The 19,615-nt window shown below is 34.2% G+C and overlaps 1 protein-coding gene across 1 annotated transcript in view; it reads left to right on the plus strand.

Annotated features, from left to right (window-relative positions):
* The window catches only part of AP3B1 (adaptor related protein complex 3 subunit beta 1), a 271,201-nt gene that overhangs the window by 219,519 nt on the left and 32,067 nt on the right, over positions 1–19,615 (plus strand). The window contains exons 23-24 of the mRNA XM_082457114.1: positions 11,624–11,855; positions 16,172–16,256. Of these exons, the coding sequence (XP_082313240.1) occupies positions 11,624–11,855; positions 16,172–16,256 (317 nt within the window). The remainder of the gene's footprint in view (positions 1–11,623; positions 11,856–16,171; positions 16,257–19,615) is intronic.

Here is a 19,615-nt window from a genome sequence, read left to right on the forward strand (position 1 = left end):
GACAGATTGATGTTTTAATGTTGACAGGAAACTCAATTTACTAATAATCCCAATAATGCTTTTTATTGAACAGTTTAAAAATCAATTTCACATATACAGTCTCATTTTATCCTCAAAACAACTCAGTGAAGCAGAGAGGATGTGTATAATTAGCCCCATTTTACAGAGGAGAAAAACAGAAGCTAAGTGAGGTTGTGATTTAACTAAGTTCTCACTACTAATATATGACTGAGTTGAAACCATAACCCAGGGCTCCTGACATTTGATCTAGTGCCCCATCCAGCTGCCTCTGGTTACCTTCGTTACTTGTTTTTTAGTGATATTCTTCATTGCTCTTTTCAACATGTCCAAACAGTAAGAGTTAATTCCTTATAATTAGTATAAAAGTGGGATTCTGTAATTTCAGTACTGAAGGTAGATATGTAGATGGTAGGAGTTTCTTAATACTGTAATCCTGATGAAGTAAAGAAATATAAAATACCTCAAAGCGTCGTAGTCTTCCTATGATGTTAGGACATTCAGACTTATCTTGAGATTCCTCATCACATCATAAATGATGTGTGCTTATGAAATTCTCACTTGAAATCCACTTTCAGATATCTAGTTTATTAAATAACTGATAATTTAAAAATCTGATCTCATTTTATTGATTTGCTTTTGAAGGTTATTCTGGTGACTAAGGCTACTGATTCATAATTAAGGTCATATTCAAAAAGGTTTCCTCAGTTATCATTAATCTTTGGAAAGAAGTAATAAATACTGGTTCTTCCCACTTCCTGTAGTTCTCTGAAAAAGAGGGGAAAATCTCCCCACTAGCTTCCATGACTGACCTTTATTTTCCTTTATCATAAGGAATACTTTCTGTTTATTGGAAAAGGAATTGTAGATTATTACTTGACAGAAATGACACTTAAAAATGTTCAGTTCTAATCTTAGTTCTGCCAGTGTTTTTCCCTTATGCTAATAAACATTGTCTTTAATGACAATTAAAGAAGAGTACTTTCATCTACAAAACACTTTCATATGAAATATCTCACTGAATCCTTATAAAAACAATCCTACACATTAAGTAGTATTACTCTTTATTTTACAAATTCATGCTCAAAGAAGTTAAATAATTTTCTTCTCATCAATAACTTGAAGGTCTTCTAACTTAAAATTTAATGTTTTCTTACTTAACCACTGCCAGCACTAACTCTACCTGACAAGAGGGAAGCCATAGCCTTTCTTGCTTCTGAAGAAAGATGTTTCATATGCCAAATATAGGGATAGCCTGAGAACACATGGACCAGTGCAAGAGTACAAGCACCTAGGCCCCAATCCTAGGTATTGATCCAGAAAAATTCATAGTCAGGTGACTCTACTGAAAATAAAGCCCGGTCATCAGAGGTTTTGCTGCCAAAGACGTGGACTCCAGAGACTCAGAGGTTCCTGTGTAGTAAATCAAGGTGTTCTACCCGTCCCTACCTCCTCACTGAAGAATTTAAAATATTTATGCACAGATCAGGGGAAAAAAAAATATATATATATATATGTGTATGTATGTATAAATATACGTGTGTGGGGGTGTGAGAGAGAGAGCGTGTGAGCGAGTGTGCACGCTAGCTCTGTGGTCTCAGAGGACGCATTTCCCCAAACTTGCCCTATGTCAGGAATTCCACAGCAATGTATGGTTTGTCTGACTGACATCTGTGATGTAGAAAAGATCCTTTCCTTCTTTGTCAGATTCAAAGAAAGCAACCCTGGAGAGCCCTGTTATTTAAAATTAAAGTAGCAGTAATAAAACTGCCTTTCCAATTTGTACGTCAACTAAGACATACTTCTTTTTCTTCCTCTAGGACTTCATCTAGATGAGATCCATATCCCTCTGTCTCCTAAGTTACAGTTCATTTAAGTGCAAGCAGCACGGCTGGTTTTTAGATGCTGTGGCCCCATTGTGAAATGTGTGGAACAACTACCAATCCCCTCACATACTTTTATAAAGTACTGTTATGTAGCCTGGCTTTCCTCTGAGAATCTCCCTTTGGGTCTTGCTGTCCCATAACGAATATTCTCAGCGTGACCTCACTCACAGTTCTGTAGAATTCTTTGTTTGACGAAATCATTCTTACCAGCAAGATGGTTTGTATGAAGCTCCCAGATGTTTCATCTAGGCTTTTTCATCCTCATGTTCCTTCCTCATATGAGGCCCATTCCATCTTCCTATACCCTTTTCCTTTCCTTGTCATTCTCATCTTGGGATCTCTTAATCATTTACCCACATTCAGTGAAGATTTTGGCATCTTCCACATAATCTCATCAGCCCACCATCATCCTGGGACATCTCACTGTACATATTTTCAACCTGTGCAGTATGTAACCTCACAGCCTCTTGATCTGTTCAGTACCGATAACTTTGACCTGTACTGAATTTCAACCATATACTCTTTCATTTCAACTCTGAAATCATGTGTCACTCCCTTACTTGTGCCTGTCATGTTAACATCTTCAGGCCCTTCACTCCTCTAGATTTTTTTATATTTAGCCTAGATTTACAACAACCCTAAAAGATAGGTTGTAGTTTCCCCACTTCACAGATGTGAAAATTGAGGTCTCTAAAGCATGAGTAACTTTTTTAGTGTCATAGGGTTAGTAAGTTGCAGAGCCAGAGGTTCAGCTCATCTGTCTGGCTTCAAAGCTCAGCACTTTCTACCCCTCCTCACTGAGCGTATAAGGGAGGTACAGTTTTAAGAGAATTATTTTTACAAGAGCCTGTGGTACGGATTGGAGTGGAAGGAATCTAGAGACAGGGAGGCCAATTTGAATGGGCAAGCAGAAATAAAAGGGGAGCAAAAGATAGGGAGGGACACCAAATTGTTAATTATGGTTAAACTTGAGGGGATTTTACTTGTATTTCCATACTGTTTGAAATTGTTTTCAATAAACATGGACTTCTGTTGCAATTTTAAATTTTAAAAAATGTTTTAATGTTTTAAGTGTCATTGATGACTTGAACTAAGCTGGTGGTAGACAACAGAAAAGAAGAAAATGAATACAAGAGACATCAAACTTCTCAAGTAATTGTTGGAGGGAAATAAGAATGTCAAAGATAATGCCAAGGTTCTGAGCTTGGTTCCGAAGGAAGGGAACGCTAACATTTTCTTTTTTATATGATGTCATTGATATTGTCAGTGAGAAAGCGGTAGAACTAAAGATCAAATGATTATCACATCTATCAAATAACACAACACATAATTGTTTGTGCTTACATAAACTGTTCCGGTTCCGACAAAATTTATTGTAACCAATTATTGGAGCCTTTCTGCTAAACACTTTGGAAACCAGATTGTTTTGTTTTTATTAGCACCCTTAAACCAAAAGTCAGAAAGGAAATATGAAAAAGAATAGTAGAACATATCTAAGAATAGTATAATGTATCTACATCCATAGTTCTGGAACTATTTTTCTATGAAAGTGGTAAATAAAAGTATATATACATCACTCTGGATTTCAGATTTATAAAAAGTAGTATATTGACAGTGAGACTTACAGGTTTACCTTTGGGGAGGGGAAAGGATAGGGTATTATTATAAAGTAATTTCCTCCTCATCTCAACACCAGTGGAAATTGAATACATCCTGTATGGGGGTCAGCAAACATTTTGTAAAGGGCCAGATAGTAAATATTTTTAGCTTTGCAGAGCACAGCCACTCAACTCTGCCATTGTGGTAAAACAGCCAGAGATCATGCAGAAATGGATGAATGTGGCTGCGTTCCAATAAAACTTTATTTGTGGACATTGAATCAGAATGTCTTATAATTTTAGTGTCACAAAAATGTTATTTTTCTTTTTATTTTCTTCAACCTTTTAAAAATGTAAAAACCATTCTTAGCTCACAGACTATACAAAAACAGGCAGTGGACTGGGTTTGATCCACAGGCCAAGTTTGCTGTAGCCTGCTTAATACCATGTGTGAAGTAAGGTTCTCATTAAATGTTTGTTGATAATTACTCATATCTTTCTGTAAATACATTTTTATTTATTACCAAAATAAGAGGTGAAAAGTCTCACGTTTTTCACTGTATATACTGATGACTAAAATAAAATAGGAGCAAGGAACACAGTTACTTTCTAGAATACCTAAATTTACATATATAAGGAGGAAGTTATCTTTAGAAGTATAAACCATTTACTTAAAGTAATATTCGATGGAAAAATGAAATATACTTCTTTGAGTGTTATGTTTATAGTTCTAGCTAACAGTTAAGCAAATTTGCCCTTTGCTTTTTTAAATCCTGTACTAGGTACTAGACCCAATACTGTAGATTAAAGATAAAATAGGCTCACTTTCTACAGTTTACTGGGTGAATAAGAATACTGTAGCTTTCTGCATTACAGCTCTTACCAGTTGAGATTTACGCTGGTTTAAAAAGTGCTAATTTTAAAGATGAAACTGTATCTCTGTTTACAATCTGGTCATTTTTTATAACTCATATATCTAAATAGATACTGCTGTAAAATAAGCCAAACAAAACTAGGTACAAAGAGAGCAGTTTATATACTGCAGATCTTCATATTTTTGGAGTCCAAAAAGAGAATAGATTGATAATGCTTAAAAATGATTAAGTGTCTGAATGTGGATTAAAGCAAAAAAGACTAGAAAACATTGTTTTCATAAAGCTTTACATAGAAGTGTCATCTCTGAAATAGTAATGCAGATGTTGAACAAGGTTTATTTTTAGGCACTTGATACTCCATGTTTTATTTTCAGTTCTCATTTAAATTTTATAATTCAATCATTTTGAACAGCTATGTACAAAAGAAGTTTTACAACTTTAATCTTAATAATCTCAAAAAAAGCAGACATGCTATGTCATAAAATAACTATTAGTGACTAGTTTGTATCCTATAAATCTAACTTGAGTTGATAATATGGTCCATTACCAGCTAACTGCACAGAGTATTTTTCATTTTACACTCTTCGGTTACTTTTTAGTGAAGTGTTAAAAAATATGAAGCTTTTCTCCTCTCTAAAATTGCACGCTGTCTGTCTGTTATTAGGGAGATAACAGCTCTTATAAATGTTTCAGTAAGCGCTAAGTAGACAGTTATGTGCACTCTCATTCCACGCTTATTTGCTTACTGTAATAAACTGATAAAATATGTGTGGTTTGTCTCTGTGTATATACAGGCATCATGAGTCACATAGATTCCCTTTAGAAATAATGTGTCTGCAAAATTGATTGGTTATTTTCATAAACCATCTAAAGGTACACAAATGACTTTTATTATTTAAACATACGCTGTGTAAAGATTTGTAGAGGATTATCTCACTGTTACTTGATGCTTTTTGTTCTGTTAACTTTAGAAAAAGGCTTTTTATTTTAGAGTTATTATAGTTAGTGAACTAATTACCTCCTCAGGAATTGTGAGGATAACCCATATCATTTGCTTATAATGCAGCTAAATTTTTAATTCTTTGAACAGTAGTTAAATAATTAAAACCATTGTTTTCAAATATTGTCTTTTATACTATCCTGTTTATACAAGTTTTAATATTTAATGGGAAATAATGCTTTTACCTGAACTAGATACTATAAGAAATAGTGTTTGGGTCATAGAAGTCCTTCTAATTATTAAGAAATATGGTATTTTTCATTTGTGTCCAATTATATACAGTAGAAAATTTCTAGTCAAGTCATATCCTAAAACCAACAAGTATTAATATTGATAATCTCCACTTATCACCACAGTAAGCTCCTTGAAAGACTGTAGTATTTTTAGGAACAGTGTTATAATTGAGCACTCGGCATCAAGTAAAGTATAGTTATGACCAACGCTAGTGGTATATTATCTGCAAATCTCTATAATCATTTAATGTAGAAAAATTATGCTTTGAGTTCTGAAAATGGGTAAAATTGTGTTTTGTAAATTGAACATAAAAGCGGGGAATAAATGGAGAGACAGATAATAAACATAATAAATAAGATTCCTCTTTCTTAATGAAGGTAGGACTAAGCCTTGAACCAAAGCAAGTTGAACCATAAGAATTGCTAATTCCACTTTTTTTTTCCCTTCTCTTTATTTGTCGAGGTATAGTTGATGTACAATATTACGTAAGTTTCGGATGAACAACATAATGAATCATACTTTTTAAAGGTTATACTCCATTTATAGTTATTATAAAATATTGGCTGTATTCCCTGTGTTATGTAATATATCCTTGTAGCTTATTTATTTTATACATAGTAGTTTGTACCTTTTAATCCCCTACTCCCATCTTTCCCCTCACCCTTCCCTCTCACCACTGGTTACCACTTAGTTTGTTCTCTATATCTGTGAGTCTGCTCCTTTTGTTGTATTCACTAGTGTATTTTATTTTTTAGATTCCATATACAAGTGATATCATACAGTATTTGTCTTTCTTTCTTTGACTTATTTCAGTTAGCATAATACCCTCCAAGTCCATCCATGTTGTTGCAAACGGCAAAATTTTTGTTCTTTTTATGGCTGAGTGGTATGCCATTGTACATATATATATCACGTCATCTTTATCCATTCATCTGTTGATTGACACTTAGGTTGCTCCTATATTTTGGCTATTGTAAATAATGTTGCTATGAACATTGAAGTGCATGTATTTTTTCAAATTAGTGTTTTCGGTTTTATTGGATATGTACCCAGGAGTGGAATTGCTGGGTCATATGGTAGTTCTATTTTTAGTTTTTTGAGAAGCCTCCATACTGTTTTTCACCAATTTACATTCCCACCAACAGTGTACGAGGGTTCCCTTTTCTCCACATCCTTCGCCGATATTTGTTATTTGTGTTCTTTTTTTTTTTTAATAAATTTATTTATTTATTTATGGCTGTGTTGGGTCTTCGTTTCTGTGTGAGGGGTTTCTCTAGTTGTGGCAAGCGGGAGCCACTCCTCATCACGGTGTGCGGGCCTCTCACTATCGCGGCCTCTCTTGTTGCGGAGCACAAGCTCCAGACGCGCAGGCTCAGTAGTTGTGGTTCACGGGCCTAGTTGCTCCGCGGCATGTGGGATCTTCCCACACCAGGGCTCGAACCCATGTCCCCTGCATTAGCAGGCAGATTCTCAACCACTGCACCACCAGGGAAGCCCTTTGTGTTCTTTTTGATGATAGCCATTCTGACGGTTGTGAGGTGATATCTCCTTTTGGTTTTAATTAACATTTCTCTGATAATTAATGATGTTGAGCATTTCTTCATGTGCCTGTTAGCCATCTGTATGTCTTCTTTGGAGATATGTCTATTCAGTTCTTCTGCCCAGTTTTTAATTGGGTTGTTTGTTTTTTTGATGTTGAGTTGTATGAGCTGTTTATGTACTTTGGATATTAACCCCTTATTGATCATATCATTTGCAAATATTTTCTCCTGTCCAGTAGATTGTCTTTTTGTTTTGTTGACAGTTTCCTTTGTTGTTCAAAAGCTTTTAAGTTAGGTCCCATTTGTTTATTTTTGCTTTTATTTCCTTTGCTGTAATTCAGCTCTTTGATGTACAGAGTTGGTAGATTCATATGGTTCAACCTAACCAGATGCCATGCCTGAGTCTCACCATAACATATCTACCAGGGCTTTAGGAAAAGGAGCAAGAAAGCGCCTTCTCGCATTATGAGTTTATTCCCCAGTCTCCCAGTTAGCGTCCTGAAATCTGACTAATCGTGATTAGTAGTTGCGTTGGGGGAGTTAAATGATAGAAACCAAATTTGAACTAGCTTGAGGAAAAAAAAAAAAAAAAGGAAGTTTCAGGAAGGAATGCTAGAGTATTTCACAGAAAACCAAGCTTCAGGAAGGGTAGGAATATGTCAGCTTCAAGAACCATCCAAACCAAAGATACCAGCAGGACTCTGTCTCTCACCTGTTCTTTGTTTATTTCTTACTGAGCAATATGGCAGGAAATGTGGCCACAGACATTAGAGTTTTAAATCTCAGAATTTTAGCCACTGGAGAGAGACTGGCTCAACTTCCTAAGTCCCAAATCCAAAAATCCTAGGAAAGGAACTCATTGGGCCAAGTGCCCATTCCTGAACCAGTTAATGTGGTCAGATCATGAGGTGGCATAAGAACATGCCAGCTCCATCAAGAACTGAATGTGGCAACATTCCTAGAAGATGGTAGATGTGTTGAGCAGACAATCCCATATATAACCGCTACACGGTAGAACACTGGCGAGAAGGCTCCTTCAAAAGACTAGCACTTAGTCTTGAACCAGATAAAAGCTACCCTGAAACATTGAACTCTGATTCCTCAGTGTCTTTCATAAAACTTACTTGATACTTTGTTGTCAGCCATCAGAACACATCATGATACATCAGAACCCCATAGAAACAATTAGCCAGGTCATAACATCAACTTTAATAAAGGAAAGTGAAAAAAAAAATAGCTTCTTTGTCAAGTAGACTTCTCATTAGCAAAGCATGCTAACCCAGGTGGTGCCATTGTGCACATTCCATAAAGGCACCCTTGAATGTAAGCTAGGTTTTTAGATCTTGTCCACCTCTCAGTCAGTTACAACTGCACAGCTGTACATGATACTCCTACTCAACGTTAATTTAGCTCTTAGGAGTAAGTGGATCTGGGAATTGTCGAATGACCAAAAAAAAGAAAAGTGGGTATCAAAGAACTGTGAAGGGTATGAGATGTTACCTCACTTTCAGGCTAACAAGTTAGCCTGAGACAATTTCCTGGGTACTGGTAGAAGACACCAGACTCCTGTGTCAAAGACAAAGGACAGTTTATTACTCACAGCAATAGCAGAAGCCAGGATAATATCATTCTTGCCACTTCTCTGAGCCCCAATTTTCACAGGGTGACGCAACGAAGGCTAGGTAATGACTGCATATGCAGTGGATTTCTTTAGAGGAGAGGATCCTTAGCATAGAAGATCCCAACCTTTCATAAGGGTCTGTTGGCAAACCTGTCCAACCTTTGCCCCAGAGGGAGGCACTTAACCCATTTCCAAAGACTGTTTGCTGTACATCCTTGAAAAGATTTTCAGGAACAAAGTTGTTAACACCTTTGCTTAGAAGATGTACAGAACTGTGAGAGATCTGTGGAGAACTGTTCCTCAGGACAACAGGAGAAGGGGAGGGGGAGAAAAGAAAGTAACATGTATGCCCTTAGATCAGGGGTCAGCCACCTTTTTCTGTAAAGGGTCCGGATAGTAAATATGTTAGGCATTGCAACTACTCAACTCTTTCATTGTAGAGCCAAGAAGCAACCACCCACAATATGTCAAAGAACAGAATGGCCGTGTTCCAATAAAACTTTATAAAACAAGCAGCAGGTGGTATTTGGCTTGTGGGCTGTAGTTTGCTGTCTCCTACCCAAGGTGATTTGTTTTGTTAAAACTTAAGTATCTACCTCCTTTCTTAAACTTAAACCCTCATTTTCACAGCCCCAGTCTAGGTCATTCACTAATTAATTTACTTTTTACCTGTTTTTTTTTTAACATTTAATAAAATAATTATTATTTATAAATTGTGAAGTAAGAAAAGCCATTCACGATATTTAGCATCTTAGAATATAAGCAGCCACAGATCATATATATGTTTCTGGAATATAAGTAAGTAATCTGATGTACAAAATGTTGAACTAAAATCTTGCTTTCTTGTCAGGATTAATTGTATTACATATGGAAATTGATGAAGTATTTATGAAACCTACTGGTTTTATTGAACAAAATATCACCTATGTAGTTTAGACAGTGGAGGAGGTTCGCTAAATATGACTTGTATGAACTTAGAAAATAGGTTAAAAAAAGCAATCAAACATTTTCAGTCAGCCCCTTTCTGTAGTTAAAAAAGTGTATATTATTACCCCAAACTGCCATTTATGAGGTATTTATTTTGAAAGAAAACATAGGCCTCTTTGCACTATCATAGATAAGCTTTGAAGATTGTTAGGGAGGACCTTTTTTAGAAGTTAAAGTGCTTCTTGAACTTGGTTGAGTGTGGAAAGAATGTGTGGAGAGAATTACACTGTTTTTCTTCCTTTGTACATTCCTTAGCATTGTTTTAACTATTATAATAAAGGTCCAGAATTTTGGGACAAAGTAGAAAAAAAACAAATATTTGGACCACGTGTCCCAGGGTTAGATTGAGAGAGAGAATCAGTTAACCAACTAAGACAAGTTGATAGCTCTTAAATGACTTAAGGCGTACCTTCAAAGAACCTTATATGATATCTAGAGTGCTAATTCCTGGCTGCCTGTAATCCAGGCTCCTGCATTTGTTCTGCTTTTCTCATGGTGCTCTACACTTGCCTCTCTCCAACTTTATCATTCTGTGTATATGATATTTAACTCTTGGATTTTTGTTGATGAGTTTTAAATTATTATTATTATTAAGTTTTTTATGTCATCAGATGTCAGTGGCATAGTGAGCATGTTGAACAGGTTAATATGTACTCTCACAATTATAATAGAAAACCTAGTTTGGGAGAGTACACTTGTTAGGAAAAAATCTTGATTAGGCCTGTTTAATCACAAATTGATTTTTTTTTTTTTTTTTTAAAGCTTGCCCATGTCAGGTCAAGCCACATGCAATACTTTGACTTTGAATGGAAAGATAGCCCCATATTATTTTAGAAAGGACTGTGTTTCTTCACTTAATATGCTGCCTCTGATTCCACTCACAGTTGAATTTAACTAAGAGTCTAAGGTTCAGTGAAAGCATAAACAGATGATTAGCCAAGAAAATATTGGCAGGGGTGGGTGGAAGAATAAGCGACGCTTTGTTTTGCCAAACAATTGAATCACATTGTAGGGCTATAAGAAATAAAACAGTGTGGTACTGGTTTAACAGCTCCATCAAGGTTCAAAAATGTCTCCAACTAAATAATTAGAATGTCTGCATTTATAGATCATTGAGGAAGAGCTAATCATTAAATCATGTACAGATGATTTGTTAAGTATTTGGAGAAAAATAATTAAAATATAGAGTAAATATACCTAAATCAGTTCCTCATGAATTAAAAAATTAGAACCATGAAAGCTCCAGAAGAAAATGTAAGTGAATGGTTATCTGATCTTGAGGTAGGGAAGATCTTTTTAATCATTAAAGCAAAGGAAGAACCACCTTAAAAAGGAGGTCATAGTCTTCAGTTTACAGTGAAAGAAATTCAGGGTGAAAAAAGTTAAAGCAGTCAGGATTGGAAATGAAAGTATAAGATGTTCATTATAGACAGATTATAATATAGTTTGAAAGCCCAAGAAAATCAAATGACAAATTATTAAAACTAATAAGAAAATTGGCAAAATGTTGAAATATAGTGTACCTAAGAAGAAAACAAAAACGTTTATAAACTCTAAAAAAACTGAATATATTTATATAACTAAGATTATTCTCTTCTTTTTAGATACAGATTGTCAAAATATTTTAATATATGCCTGCAGAGTACAGAAGAATTTTAATACTGTTTCGAAGGCATTTACTTTACATTTTTGTATAATTTCTGACTTCATATCTATGTGTGTGATATCCTACTAATGTCTATTATTGTGATTAATACTTTAGGGAAAACAGGAGTTAAGTGTTGTGAATTTTTGTATATTTTTAAGAATTAATAACTATATTCACTAATTCTTTTTTTTTTTCTTTTTTCCATCGTGCAATAGGTCAGTACTCCTGTCTTTGTACCAGTGAAAACTCATGTGCTGCTTCATCGGATGAGTGGAAAAGGACTAGCTGCCCATTATTTCTTTCCAAGACAGCCTTGCAGTTTTGGTGATAATATGGTCTCTGTGCAAATAACATTGAATAATACCACTGATTGGAAGGTGGAAAATATCCACATAGGGGAAAAGAAACTTCCTGTGGGCATGCAAATGCATGTTTTTAATCCAATAGGTAAATAGTAATTCTCATTTAAAATTTTAACTACATTTGATAATTAAATGTGTTCATTTTAAAAGTAAAGTAGAATACATATTATTTTATTGACTATTAGCAAACTCAGTGTATATAAGTTTTTCCTTTTTAAACCGAATTTATCTTGTAAGATAAATACATGTCTTTGCCCTTAGTGAATTAGGTGCCAGCAGTGGTAATACCAGTACTGATGAAAGACTGTGTCTGGAGAATCACAATTTCCTCCCATTTTTCCTATCTGCATCACCTTCCCCCACCTCTCTTTCTGGTCAGCTTCATTTCCTGCATGATTTTAGTCTGCCTTTTGGGTATTGTACCTTCCATATCTCTCCTTCCCCGTTTCCCTTCCTATTCCATAGATTGAAAAGTGAAGGGAGCAAAGGCTGAGAGGGTATGTACTATTCTGTTTGTCTTCCTTTCAATACATAGAAGGTAGAATAGCCCACAGTATGTTACTGGTATTTTTACACATCATGTTTTTTTAATCTGTTGCCACCATTTAAAAATCAGTATTTTTTTTTACATTAAAGGACAAACCAAGAAATCTCACTGTTCACGGGTAAAGCACAAGATTATGGCGGTACAGGTGCTTTATTCCCACCTGCATGCAGCACAACCAGCCGATGCCACGCCAGCTGCCCCTACCACGTAGCATGTGCTTTACAGGCTACCTCAGTGCCCATTATATCATACTGTCTCTCCAGCTGTCATCCCCTTCCATTTTTTAAGTGTTTTACAAAAAATACACCTTTTAAAAATTAAGTGTAACAATTGTATGGCTAACTTTGAGTTTAAAATAGTATAATAATTAGAATGTCTATCTCTCTTTTTGTTTTGTGTAAGTGGAGGCAGTCCTACACTTTAGTTGGGAGAAGCTTCAGGCAAAATCTTAATTAAAAGTGATACAAGGTTTCTGTCACTGAATCCTTGAAATATTACCATCAGAAGGCTCCAAGTAGTTCCTTTTTATGATACTTTAGGTGAGCAAAGCCTTTTGACCGGGTAACTCTGCCTTCTTTATTCATTATTGCCTATCATATAGCTATTCTGTTTTTTCTCCCTCTTTGCCTGAGTGAGCTCTTTCACATTGTTGAATTCTCTCCTATCATTTTCATGAGTCATTCAGTAAAGAAGTCATTCTTTGTGTTATATTTTTCCACAAAGATATAAAAAATTCCTAGTAGATGAAATATGGTAGACTTTTATAAGCAACCAAAGTAGAGAGAAGTAGAGTTAAAGTAAGTTGATTTCAGAACCCATGTAATATCCTCTTTAAAAAATAATTTGGTAATTAAGACACTGTTTAAAGACTACAGTGTCCTGATTTTTATTGAATTATTTTATGAAGTTAATATATTGCTAAGGAATTAAAGAATATCCCAATTTGTATTCTTTTTTACTGCTTGAAATCCAGCTTTTTTTACCTAGTTAAAAAATTAATTTAGTTTAAAAAGTGTCACGCAGCTGATATATGCATTGTCTGAAGGTTGAAAATGTTATCCAAAGGTTAAAACAGTAGAACAGTGTTATCATTTCTTTGAGCTGGCATAATGAGTTGACGAGTTGACCTTTTGTTGCCTTATGTAGAATAGAAGAAATAAATGTAATAAATTTCATAGTATGGCCTTAACACCAAAATAAAATATGAATATATGCCATTACCTCAGTACTAGTAATAGGCTTTCTTTCCTTTTCTTTTCTTAGGCAAAGTTTTTGTAGTGTTTCATTTGTTCTGTTGGCATTTATTGAATACCCTCAAGATACAGAATTCTTTCCCATGCAGTAATTTGTATGCAATACCACTTAGTCTCTTTCGTCAGTAGGTAACAGTAGAGTTCAGAGTATGAAATATCTTAATTAGTCCAAAAAAATCATAGGAATGCAACAAAGAACAAATACTGCATTTTCATTTTTTGTGAAATAAGGGAAGTAAGATATTTGTTTTATTTAATAAGCACATATGCATATGTTAAGGAGTCCAGCGGCTTTCTTATTTGTCACCAATCTGTTCTCTTTTTCCCTATAATATGAGATGACTTTTGTCAGGATTTTGCATGAAACTGGATTCCTTGCAAGAATATTAGGAATAAAGTGCCATTTTTCCCAAAGAGATCAGGCACATGTACACAAGAGATTTAAAACACACACACACACACACACACACACACACACACTCACTCACTCACTCAAAGAGTAGCCTTAGGCTCTCTGCACTATATTCAGTGACTTTATGTTAACAATTGACAAGTTTGAGTTCAGCTAAAATTTCACTAGTTACTGTACAACTGTCACATCAAAGTAGATGGCATCTTGTGTGATTTAATTTTTCATTATTAACGGTGCAGTGTAATAGAGCCAGCGTTTTTCAGCCATTTCTACATAACCCTCTCATGTATATTGCAATGATCCAGAAGCAGTATTCAACTACAGACACCTGATTGAATAAACTTTTCCAATGTAGTAGGCTTCAAATATAAAAATCTATTATATGAATAATTTTATGCTGATCACTTTGCTCTTGAAGCATTCATATAATAAAACATACCATTGATCATGAACTATCCTTCAGAATTAGTATGGCACTAAGCTCACAGTTAATTATCTTAAGACTGAGGAAGTTATGAAACTGTGTCAGACAGTGCCATCATCAAGGCATCTTGAGAACTGTCACTTTGTCAAATGAAGTATGAGGATACGTGATGTAGAGAGATCTAAGTCCCGAATGCCATCATGCTTTGGAGATGACAGCATTTGCTACCAATGTGGTGTCAGCTGCAAATAAGACCAAACCCCAGTATATCTGTGGCACAGAAGAAAACATCAAGGATTCACTGAAGAATAGTTTTGAGCAATGTGACTGACAAAACTATGAACTGATAAGGTGTAGCTTTAGGAGAAATGCAAGAAAACTATTATTATGGTAATTTACAATAAAGCTTGTTTGCCAAAGATTAGGTAGCAAGTCTTCTGGTACTTACATGCCATCCTGGTAAATGTTAGGTTTATAAACAAATTAAATTCAAACTGGAATCAGCAAACCAACTAATAAGCAAACCAATGACACTTTAAAAATGAGCATCAAACAAGTACCTTCTTATAATGCCTAATCTTCATTGAGCCTTTGAGATATAAAAATATTTAATATCTTAAGCTTATTGAATTGTTCTTTTGTCCTATCTGTACCATCATTTCTGTAATGGTTAGCATTAAATGGCAAATTATACCTATCAACAAGCCCTAGAATAATCACAGTCTACTGGATTAGTGTGTGCTTGCTAAAATATAACTACATCTAATAATATATATGCAGAAGAGATAAAACTAAATATAAAGCTACTGTGCAATACCACTGCAGTTACACTAGAGACTTTAAGCAAAGTAGAAATCAAAAGTGAATGGTTTCTATTTAAATATAATATATATACATAAATATTTATACTTAATAGGTATATGTTTAAGATCCCTCATTATTCTAATGTACAGCATTACACTTTGACTCTGGAATCATAAGCAGAATAAAATGGTGTTATTGTTTGTCTTGAGTTTTATCATTATCAACTGAAAAAACACCAGTATTGTATATTGAAACAGTTATTTCCCACACTTGATTAGTTGATAGATGAAGCTTCAGAAATTACAAATCTACGAAATGTCACTTTATTATTTATTTTTTTCAAGATAACCTAATCTGCTACTAAATTTTCTTCCAGTAATTTTTTGACTAATGCAGTTAGACTTATTGTTTCGGGTTCCTATAATGCCAGTTCTCTTGGTTAATATCTGAGGACAACAAATTAATTTCTTCTTCCAGCTTTGCTTTAATTTGCATGTTTTAAATTTTGGATTTTTTCCCCCAGTGGAAATTTAGAACATTGTTGAAAATTTACTTTTTATATCTAGAGTAAATATTCCATAGTTTTAAGTACACAATCTCTTAAAAGCACCCAGAGTGTGTTATAGTTGTTCCAAACAGAAAAACATTTATTTCCTTCTCACCTTCAGTGCCTATAAAGACAGTATTGTAAAACATGAAATTTCTCAGGATGAGGTGTGTTTCTGAAACACATAGATATAATGTGTGCATTGAAGTATGCACAGAATTAAGTTGTGAAAAAGAGAGCCTTCAAGTGAAATTACTTTATAATTTGCTTTAATACTCTTAGTTTGAAATTATTCTTACAAACCATCATTAAATTTGACTGTTTTAACCAAACTACAAACATTACGTAAGTTTTTAGTGTTTAGTCTTTTTCACATCCTCTGTGTTTCCATGTCTAAATTATCTTATTTCCTAGAATCTCTTGAGCCTGAGGGATCCATTACTGTTTCAATGGGTATTGACTTTTGTGATTCCACTCAGACTGCCAGTTTCCAGTTGTGGTAAGTTCAATTGTTCGTCTATATTTCATATTACTATAAACAATAGCAGATTAAAATCAAGGCTTTCAGCAGCTTTTTCTTTGAGAGACAAAACATTTATACAAACATGCTTTTCTTTAGCAATGTTTAGACTGCTGTGGAATAGTTGGACAAATTATGTGCAATATATGTTTTTAATATTTGTTACACAGATAGCCATTACAATCTGCCATATGTGGTTGAGCTTCACAGTTTGTTGGCTAAAGTAAGAAACTACTGCTAAATTTTTTTTTTTTTTTTGCTTATCTCTGCGCTTTTGGAAAATTTATGATAAAATTCATGAGGAAAACTCAGGAGAAATTAAAAACTTTAATAATATTGTTGGCTAGCCCAGAGAAAATATCTTTTGAAACATTTTATATGTTATCTCGAGCCTCTTAAGTGGAGAATTATTGATTCTGTCAGTACCAAAAACTCATAGATTTTTCATAGATTTTTACTTTAATTTACAAAATGCTTTTGATAAAATTCAAAAGAGAACACTTATCAGTTGACAAAGGTTTCATAGGTGAATACTATTCAAAAGAGCTTTTCTAGAATTGTGTTTTTTCATTGTTATTGTTTTATATAATGTTTTATACCTTTCTGATGAAATCCAGAAACTATTAGCAAACTAATACAAAGCTATATTCATGCATCTTTAAGAATTATCTTTGAACTCATTTCTTTTGTATTTTTCTGATCTAAGATATGATGTGTTATTTTGATTTGAAGTTGTTTTGTTCTTATTCTGAAAAGAATTGAGGCATTTTATTTATCTAAATTTTAGCTAGCTTCTAACAGAATTTTTTATGATAAAAATCTCCAGGTTTAGGAAATAGGCACTTTTAAATAAGTTTATAGGTTGAACATAGTGAACCTTTCTTTTTCATATACCTTTTCAGTTTACCAGTATTCAGGCCTAATATTATACCATTTATTGCTGAGAACCTGCAATGATAAATATAAGCAATGTGGCATAACACATTGATTTTATGCAGATCATCACCTTTATGTTTTGGGAGGTCTGCTATATTAGTGTTATATAAAAACTGATTACTTTTCCCCACATTGCCTAGTAATTGTTTATGATTTTTCTATTAGACAAACAACACAGATCAATATTACTGAGCACAAGACTATGAGTAACATCATTCTAAATAGATTTACCTCCAACACTAGACGTATATTCATTTTAATGATTTTGACAATGTGAGCCCAATGACAAAGCTTATGTACTAAGTTAGGGCAAGATTAAGAACTAAAAAAATTCTTCTTTCTTTTCAGTTTACATAAAAAACCTGTTATATTTCTATGCAATGAAGGGTTTTAAAAAAGGTTTTTTCATTACAAAGATTTTCTCTTTAGTCCATTACACAAGATTTGCATCTTGTCTTTCACAATTAACTAAGTCCCTTTAGGGATAAATATTTAGGTAATGTTTGATTTCTATCTTATGTTGGGAAGTGTATATAAACAGTTTTTTCTCAGTTTCTCTTAAACTAATTTTAGGAAAATGATGAATTTATTTTAGATAGAAAATAGCCTTAGCTGTTATAAGCATTTACATTAATATGTTTTTCTGTCGTGAGGGTATAAATTAGTTATATATTTTAGAGTTTTTATTAAGCACATATGCACACTAGATCAAAAATTATTTTTGTGTGTGTTCCAAAAAGAACACTTTGTCTTGCATCAAATGTAATTGATCCTGAAGCAGTGTAATCACAATTACTCACTTTCTTAATTGGCCTGCCCAAAATCAGAAAATGGAAACCGATCGACAGTGTTTGAATCAATAGCTTCATAGTAGTGCCAGTGGGGGTAGGGAGATAGTGGTAATGGGTAGATCAATTGGTCTTAGATGCCAATCACTGAATGTGCCTTTTGCATAGTAAATAGCACTTTTTCCTTAGTGATGAGCTGTATTAGTTTTGGTAGTTCAATAAAAAGAGGAAAAAAGGCAAGAATGGCCGATATTGAATTTTTTCCTCAAAGTACATTATACAAATCAATACATAAAATTATGGGTAATAAGAGCGTATTTGATAGGAAGCCTTCAGAAATGCTGAGAACATGGACTGTGAGCCTTTCAGGTACACTTCTGTTTATTAAAAGAAAAGGAACCAGAGTAAAATGACCCTACTTTAGCTTCTAGATTAATTCTCTGTATTATTATAGTTATATGATGCATATATAGATAGATAAAGCTATTATATATAACTATATAGTTATATGGACACTTGATAAGTATTAATGTCTCTTTTTTTGCTTTGCATTTTAAATGGTCATCAAATTAAGTCCTTGATTAAATTTATTGAGATTGAAAATATGTATAATGTACATAAATGTATCTCTCTAAAAGTAGATGCAGTACATTAACAGGTCTCATCCTTGTGATTAGCAGATATTAATGTATTAACTAGTATGAAAAATTATATGGCTTGGCTCAAGTTAGAGGACTGAGCCCTAACATCCGCCCCTCTTTTGCCCAAAATCCATTAAAAAGACAGAAAATACATTCTTTCATAGAAAATGAGCACTAAAAAGAGAAAGGGTGCTATTAGCTGACCAGAAATTGTGAAGAATTATTGGCAGTTAGAAAGCAAATGGGAGCAGATAAACAATAACAGAGAAAATAAAAACCACAGAGCAAAACACTCATGGGAGAAAACTACTATAATGGTAAGAACAAATCTGGCAGAATATCAAACACAAAGTGAACAAGTGAAAAGAAAAGTTAGGGTAAGACAGTATTAGGGAATTAAAGAATGACTTCCAACCTGCAGTTCCCCAACCTTGCCCCTAGCAGCAGGAAGCATACACATTTAATCAGAGACCTAAAAATTACCCTGTAAAGAAAGTGAACAACTACTTGCCTGGGAAGGACTTTTGGTGAGGATGTGCCCTAAGAGAACAGCAGGGGTTGAGTTTATAGGAAGGAGGCAGGATGGTCAGAGATGAGATGAAATGCAGTTCTACCCAAGAGAATGATATTCTCAAGTCGCCTACCACTAGGGTAAAGCCAATCTTACGTCTGTTGGTGGAGAGATAAGGCCATTGCCTACCTGCCTCCCAACTTCATGACCATAACCAGTCATGTCTCACCCACTTAAGAAAACTCCAGCCAGCCCACCAGGGGAGAGGAGACCCATAGAAATAACACTCACTAACATGTATCGCGCAGTAGCTGTGTGCTAGGCACCATTCTAAACACTGCGTTGTGTGTGTTAGTTTACTTAATTCTCAAAACATGCCTATGAGGTGAGTATTATTATTATTCCATTTTAGAGGTGAGTAAACTAAGGCACAGGAAGAAAACTTGCCCAAAATCTTACAGC

Source organism: Balaenoptera physalus (genome assembly GCF_965194825.1).
Source record: "Balaenoptera physalus genome assembly, chromosome: 3".
NCBI lineage: Eukaryota > Metazoa > Chordata > Mammalia > Artiodactyla > Balaenopteridae > Balaenoptera > Balaenoptera physalus.